The sequence below is a fragment of the Halyomorpha halys genome, unplaced genomic scaffold, assembly GCF_000696795.3.
Source record: "Halyomorpha halys isolate HHAL.00 unplaced genomic scaffold, Hhal_1.1 Scaffold401.1, whole genome shotgun sequence".
NCBI classification, from domain to species: Eukaryota; Metazoa; Arthropoda; class Insecta; order Hemiptera; family Pentatomidae; genus Halyomorpha; species Halyomorpha halys.
The window spans coordinates 1063707-1071824 of NW_027108484.1; the positions used below are offsets into that span (position 1 = coordinate 1063707).

Sequence of the window (8118 nt, forward strand, 5' to 3'; positions counted from 1 at the left end):
TTTATTATTACTCATTTTATTTATTCATTATTTTTTTTTCTATTTTCTTCTCTCGTCCCTTTTCAAATTAACTTATTTCTTTTTACTATTAGAGGGAAATTGTTTGTTTTATTTAAGTGTACCAATATCATAATTTTTTGTTATTAATGTTACTTTCCTCTTTTATTAAGAAGCATTATTGTTGTCTATTTATGTTATTTTATTTTTTTTCTTCTTTTAATAATAACATTGTTTATAGTTAGGGGTGTCTTTTGTATGAGACTATACCCCCCCATAATCAACTGTTAAAAAAATATATATATAATATAACGGTTATATCAATCATGTAAGGCCCACCAGGTATCCGATCTGGTATAAAATAATATATATATATACATATAATAATTATAATTAAATGTTTAATGTTAATGAAATATTGACAAAATAGGGTAATTTTTACTGAAACTAGTGAACTGGGAAGAACAGCCTGCAGAAAAAGCTTTTAAATAATTTATGTATAGGGAGATGGTCAGGGTTGCGGTCAATAGTGAAACAAAAATAGTTTACAACTAGTTTAGTTTTGTTTCACTATTGACCGCAACCCTGACTATCTCCCTATATATCAATTTTTACGGTCAACTATACATACATATATTTTAAATAATTTATGTGAGAGTAAATTGGTTTTAAGATTGTCCTTGAGGATGGCTAAATTTGCCGAAACTTTGGACTTTTGAGAAATTAAAGAATGTTTTGAGACTTTAATTTGGATGCAATTGATTTTATTGGAAGAACTATTGATTGGTATTATATATAATAACAAATTGGCGTTCTGGGGTTATTTTGTTCGCAAACAATAAATTTCCGGGAACTTAGGATTGTTGTGATTTTTTACCTAGAGAATTGGTTCCCGGGAATTTTACGCCACGACCAAACTCAAAGAACGCTGTTTACAGAGGTAATTTTCCCAGAAATATTCAGGGAAAGGGTTCCTTCCAGAAAAAACTCAGAGGCCTCCCGTAATTTGGGAAACCTGGTTAAAACTGATAGAAATTTTAGATTCTCCCTCGACCAATAAGTTGTCTCCTAAAAGTTTTTTCATCCTTAATCTCTCTTTTAATTTGATTTTTCTATTTTCAAATATTTACCTCTTGAAATTTATACTATTCTATTAGGATGCGTTTTGTAGTCTTTAGGAAAGTGAATCAATATTTTCTATCAATTATCTAAAGGAATGGTGAATAGTACCAAGGATCACTTGGAGAACTAATCTCTAAGCCAGTCATTAAGACAAAAACATTCACGTTCGTATTATACCTCTTTGGAACTTAAACAGAACCTTATCATTGATTTGATATCAGTCTTGTTTGTTATCATCCAGGACTTGGGTAGTATTCGTTGATTAACAATGGAAGAAATTTGTAAGTATATTTCTTAACTATAATTCTTTGTTGTTAATAGATTATCTTAATGAATCAAATTAGTGGTGCAAAACTTTTCTTATAATTTTTAAATTATTCAAATCTTTTTAATTAGTATTATATTATCTTCCTTTAGAGTTTATTTCTTTTGTTAAGTAACTAATTGCATTTCATTTCAATTTAATTCAGAGGTTTATGTCTTAATGAGTGTTTGATTTAGATGTTTAGATGCAATGGCATTGTATCAAATGTAAATTTTTGGTTCTTATACATAAAAAGATGATATTAACTATTATAAATTATTAATAAAAAAGTTCATATTTCATGTCAGTCCTATAATGTTTGTTTGACTTTTTAAGTGAACGGGTTTCTTATACTTACATATAATTGTATATCTTCTGTTAGCTCTCATCAATATTAAGTTCTAATACGGTACAAATTTGTAGTATAAAATGGTAGGAATTATGGAATACATATTAGCTTAATATCAGAAGAATCCATTAATAGGATCCAGGTTGATTGGTTTTGTTTTTCAATTTTGGATTTAACTCAATTCTGTTTTTTAAATTGGTAAAAATACATCCTACATGTCACTAATATTTATATTGTTTTTGCATAAACGGATTAAATATCAATTTAATTTTGTTTTTCAGTAATGACTAACTCAAATGCTATTAATAAAGAAGAAAAAACAGATGGAACTGAGCCTCCTCGTATGTTTTCTCTTTTTTAACTTTGTAGTTAATGGTATCTTGTAATGTTTGACATTTTTAATGAAATAATGTTGACTATCGTTACAGTTCCCATGGCTGATATCAAGCTGGAGGAAGGGCTGCAGTCTTATTATGGTTAGCCCACTTTAAAATTAATAAATTCTTTTTTAATCTTTTTCATGAAAATTCAGCTTTGAATAATAAATACTTTAGATCTCAAGGAAAATATAATGGCTACATATTTTATTAACTCATTGTGAAATAAATATATAAATTATTACAATAATTTTTTTTATCATTATTGGATTATGATAGAAGTTATTTTATGGTATAAGTTTATTATGGTAGAAGTTCCTATTGAAATTAATATTTGTGTATGTAAATTTTTTGTTTCATTGTGTTAAAATTATTATTTTAATCTCAACAGATGGGTTGACTCATATGAAACAAGAAGATGAGGTCCTTGTTCCAGATGATGGTGAGAAACATTATTAAATTAGTCTTAGAGGTAGTGGACTAGTTAACAAAAATTTAATTTTATCTTTGGAACCTGTGTTATCGTGATTGCCGAAGTATGCAGAGCACATAATACAATGAATATTCATGGTTTTTGGTAATAAGTGGACACTCTAATAATGGTGAACTGTACTAAATAATATTAGTCTATCGAAGAAAGATAAAATTGAAATGGAATGGAAAGGCCCATTATCAGGAGATACGATTGTTTGTTTGTTAATACAATTTAGATAGTTGGAAATTCTATTACTTCTTCTAACCAAAACAATGAGATAGCCTCTGTAAGCCACCAGTATTATTATTATAGAGAAGATATCGCTGTGCCATCCCCACCACAACCGAGTCTGATACATGCCAAAACTAAGCTATATTAACCGAAACCAGTTTGAATTTTTGTCTGTACCCTCACAATCGGATCTTAAACTTATTTTTTACATGTAACTCAATGCCTTATACTTAAAGCAGGATACCTATCTTCATAATAAGATGTATAGTTTTTTGATTCTTTTATTTTATTAGGTAAGTAATTTGTGCTGTTTTTTCACTCTTACTAATGAAGATAATCCCAGTTGGGGTTTACTATTTCTTCTACTTCTTATTTCTACAATAAGATGTATAGTTTTTGTGTTTTTTTAAAAATTCTTTTTATTAAGTAAGTAATGTCGTTTTTGTTCTGTTTTTTCACGCTGACTAATGTAGATAATCCCAGTTTGGGTTTACTGTTTGTTATTAACTTATAGAAATGATTTTTAATTCACCATCTGGGTATTCTGTTTTGTTATTTGTTTATACAATAATCAAATAGTTTGTTGATTGTTATTATTATTATTTAATTATTATTACAAAGATTGTTAAATTGTGTACTTTACAGGCTAACTCTATTTGTACGGGGGTTGCCCCATAAACAAATTAAATTAAATTAAAAATTATATTGAATTAGATCATTAACATTAATTAAAATAAAACCAATTAATATTATCATTTCATTGATTAAACTTATTATTTATGATTTAGTATATTTTTTGTATACAAACTTTTATCTGATATATTTAGAACTTCCAAAGGTATGATTTAGTAAAATGTGTTATTACAAATTATTCAATTATTATATAATTTTCTCTGTAATCTCATTTAAAATTGACTCAGAGAGTTTTTATTTTTAATTTCTTTTTAGCATATGACCCTATGATGGTTGGGCCATTTGGTAAGATTTTACCCAAAGAGGTTGTAAATTTAAGAGAGAGGAACTTCCGGAGACCTTTACACATTATGATTCTTTACAATTTGGACCATAGAAGAATAATAATTTTTGAATATTACAACTTCTTCACTGAACAACTAAAAAAAAATTGAATGTTTCCTAACCCTCATCAGCAATTTCTTTCTAATTTTGAATTTAAAGAAAAGAATCTGGCTATGATATATTTCATTTGCTTTTTGTTCATCTCTGTGTACAGCCCAATGTCTTGGTGGAATCTCTCCCCTTGCTCATATAGCTGCTCCATGAAGCAGAATCACTGAGTATGAGTTGCAGCAAAGATATAGTGCCCATGGTTTATCCTGATCACTTTCCTTAACACCAAAATAATGGCAGTATGAAGTTCTACATTGTGCTTAGGATCAATTTCAGTGCTCAGAATGTCTTATTAAATTAAAAGTGTCCTTTGCATTGGCTCTTTTCCAATGTATTTTGTATTAAAGAAAAACATAGATTAAAAGTCTATATTCTCTAGAATGGAATTCACCGCTTTAAAGTGTGGATTCATAGTTGCTGTTAGTGTGAATCAAGGAATAGTAACATCCTAGCTACCAATCTTCTATCATTGAATTTACTGCTCATCAAAAACCAAGACTTAAACAGTTACTATATTATTATATCTCAGATGTGAGCTAATTAATTCTTTTCATGATCATTTACGAAGGAACATTAATAATAGCTATTTTTGAGCAAGAAACATTTTATTTATTAAAAAAATTCTGTCATTAACAATTAATTATTTTAATGATTTAGTGATATAATGTGATAATAGTCTTGATTGTTGAAATTTATTTGTATTGTATTAATTTCTATTGTTTATAGGCACCTGGAAACCAATCCACAAGTCACATGAGTCAAGTCCTCATGAATCAAAAACTAAGATGGATGTGAAATCAGAAAGGGAATTTTTATTCACTCATGAGATACAAGTCCGTCCTCATTGTGACTATAAAGGAGTAGAAAATATTACTCTAAAAAAGCATATTATGGTCTTTCATACAACTGAGGGACCTCTTCAATGTCCTCATTGTGATTATAAAGGAACACAAATCATGGCTTTAAAAAAACATATAAAAAATTGCCATACTAGTGAGAAGCCTCATCTATGCCCACATTGTGATTTCAAAACACAGTATTCTACAAATTTAAAAAACCACATTATGTCCCATCATACTGGTGAGAAGCCCCATCAATGTCATCTCTGTGACTATAAAGCTGTAGCAAGTTATGATTTAAAAAAACATATGATGCGCCGTCATCTGGGTGAGAAGTCGCACGCGTGTCCTCATTGTAACTATAAAGCATTACAAATTTGTACTCTAAAAAGACACATAATGGCTCTTCATACAGGAGAGAAGCCTCATCAATGTCCTCATTGTGACTATAAAGCAATAGCAATTACAAGTGTAAAAAAACATATAATGGCCCGTCATTCGGGTGAGAAGCCTTTTCACTGCCCTCATTGTGACTATAAAGCAGTGACATTTAGTTCTATAAAATATCACTTAATGGCCAATCATACAGGTGAAAAGCCACATCAATGCCCCCACTGTGATTATAAAGCCATATCAAGTGGTATGATAAGGAGCCATATTCTGTACCGTCATTCTGACGAGAAGCCTCTTCAATGCCCTTATTGTGACTATAAAGCAGTAAAAAATGTTGCTTTAAATCATCATATGATGACTCATCATACAGGTGAGAAACCTCATCAGTGTCCTCATTGTGTTTATAAAGCAGTAAGAATTAGAAATTTGAAAAGACATATAAAGAACAATCACACAGGTGAGAAACCACCTCTTCAAACTCATCAATGTCCTCATTGTGAATATAAAGCAGTACGAATTAGATATGTAAAAGCTCATATAAAGAACCATCATGCATAATTATACAGTGTGTTATTCTGTCACTGTAGAGTCACTCCATGTAAAAGCGTCTGAGACCTCAACTACTGTCCTATCTGCAAAATTATGATTTTTTTTTTATTTATTTAAAATAAATATTTGTTACCACAACTAAATCACATTATCTACTTTGTATCAAGTGTAATTCATGCTCAAATGTTTGTCCTAAAGACTATTACGTATAATGGTGTAAACCCCTAAACATACAAAATAATTAGATAATGATAACAAAAATATTCTGTATTGATAGTGATAATAGTATTTTTTATTGTTGAAACTTATTTTTGTTGTGAGCCTTTATCAAGTTTTAAAAATAATTAATTAATTATTTTTAAAACAAGTGTAAAAATTTTATAACAAGTCAAGTCAAATCAAAATTAAAATGTTGAATTCAGTAGTTCATCGACAGAGTTCCACAGCTTGCAATAGTAAATAATCCTATAGCACCATGCTATGGTGTATCCTATTTCTTAATTTTATAAACTGTAATTGTTTGTTACGTACAATCATTATTTTCAATGGAAAGACCAAAATGAATATTTTTATTTACTAACTAAATGTATTAGTGTTAATCATTAATGGGGTCTTTAGATTAAAAGTACAACTTCCCTTAATGTTTTAATGAATGTTTATGTTAAAAATAAATTATATACTGTCGCTGAGGCTTTGATATCTTTTAAGTACGAGAATCTGTATACCATTGGTATACAAATGGTTTTTTGTGATATTTAATGGTATTTAATTAATTCTTGATAAGGATGGTTGAGTATTCCTTAACAGTTAGAACACCAGATGAGCAGCGAGACCTACATCTTGACCAGCCATAAAGACAAGCAGAAGAACATAAAAAGTCTTTTGAAGACCAAAAGAAAGCTGCCTGATGTTTAGGGTAGAGTCCTAGGTTCCACCCTAAAACCTGATTAGGTAATGAAATAGCTGGAAAAAAAGTAGATTGGAGGATAAGAATTCCATTGAGGTGAAGAAGCAAGGATTCTGGGAGAGAATCGGAAGTAGTACAGTCCAAGGGGAACAAAGGAGGATCCGAATACGTGGACTTCAGCGAAGCGTGGCTGCCAAAGAAAGAACTCAGAGTGCGCGCCATTCATCAGATAAGTAATATTTCTAAGATGTAATTTTGAATAGTAAAAGGATTAAATTTTAGAATTAATAGAATAGCAATGGTATCTGGTATTCTCAATGCGGTAAATATAATCTTATGTTAAACTGACTGGATTTTATAGATTAGACCCCTTGCATACCACCTGATTAGCAGAGTTTAGTAAATTGGTGAACCACAACACCATTGGAAAAGAGATTCAATGATTAATTATACACAGATAAAACTAGCATACCACAGCAAGGGGGTCTGTGGGTATCTAGTTATTTGGTTAAGTATATAAGTAATAGGATTTATACATAGAAATACATAAATACATAATAAATGCAGTTCTGGACCCGACCTCCCCATCAGCTGTAGAAATGCTGTAAGCAAGAAACAGCAGAATATATATATACAGACAAACTAGTTATCCTACCCTGATTCTATGAGTATTCACCTTGATTCCCTGTATGATATAGTAGCTTCACTCTGTATGATATGTTTGCACCTTTATGTGAGTGGAATTAAGTATACCATAGGGTATTTGCTTAAGATCCTTGAGGAATGGGAACCATACTCGGTAGAATATGCGCCTACAATCGAGTGGGAATAGCAAGTTTTAAGCATATGTGCCTTAGATCCTTGCAAAAGGAACTGGTGCATACTCTCAGAAAAGTATATTGAACTGAGGAGAATGCCCTCAGTTACACACATACAGGTATTAATTTAGCAGGGAACATGCCAAGGAGAATTATAGAAACAAAATACTGGTAAGTATCATAATAGTGATAGAATTATCAGATCCACCAGTAGTGCTAACTCATTTCTTCTAAAGTAATGTACAGAGGGAAATTCATCAGTAGTGTAATCTACAGGAGTGTAAAGGCCGACAAGATTATCAAAACTTATTTAGTTTTTATTCCTAAAAATAATACATTTATAAATATTACAATATGTTACTTATATATTTGCACAATCCCCCTTACTGCAGTCTTTCAAATTTAGTCTGTTGGAAGAAGGAAGAGATTTTATTCCATATCATGATGTGATCTGCAAACATACATTACCACAGACAACAGCAAATAAGGATGAAGGGTGAGTATTTTAACTAACTTGTCATATATATATGTATATATATATATATAAGTTAAGTATCGACGAAAGTCAAATGTCAAAAAAGAGAAGAAGGAATAAGATGTAACACGTGTGAACTGCTGTAACATACTAT

The 8118-nt window shown here is 30.1% G+C and overlaps 1 protein-coding gene across 1 annotated transcript in view; it reads left to right on the forward strand.

Moving 5' to 3' along the window:
• Positions 1-1324: 1324 nt before the first annotated feature.
• Positions 1325-8118, forward strand: part of LOC106682315 (zinc finger protein 729) — a 23362-nt gene continuing 16568 nt past the window's right edge. Inside the window, exons 1-5 of the mRNA XM_067046824.1 lie at positions 1325-1400; positions 2054-2113; positions 2201-2248; positions 2541-2591; positions 4710-5771. Coding sequence (XP_066902925.1) covers positions 1388-1400; positions 2054-2113; positions 2201-2248; positions 2541-2591; positions 4710-5771 — 1234 coding nt within the window. The 5' untranslated portion in view covers positions 1325-1387. The remainder of the gene's footprint in view (positions 1401-2053; positions 2114-2200; positions 2249-2540; positions 2592-4709; positions 5772-8118) is intronic.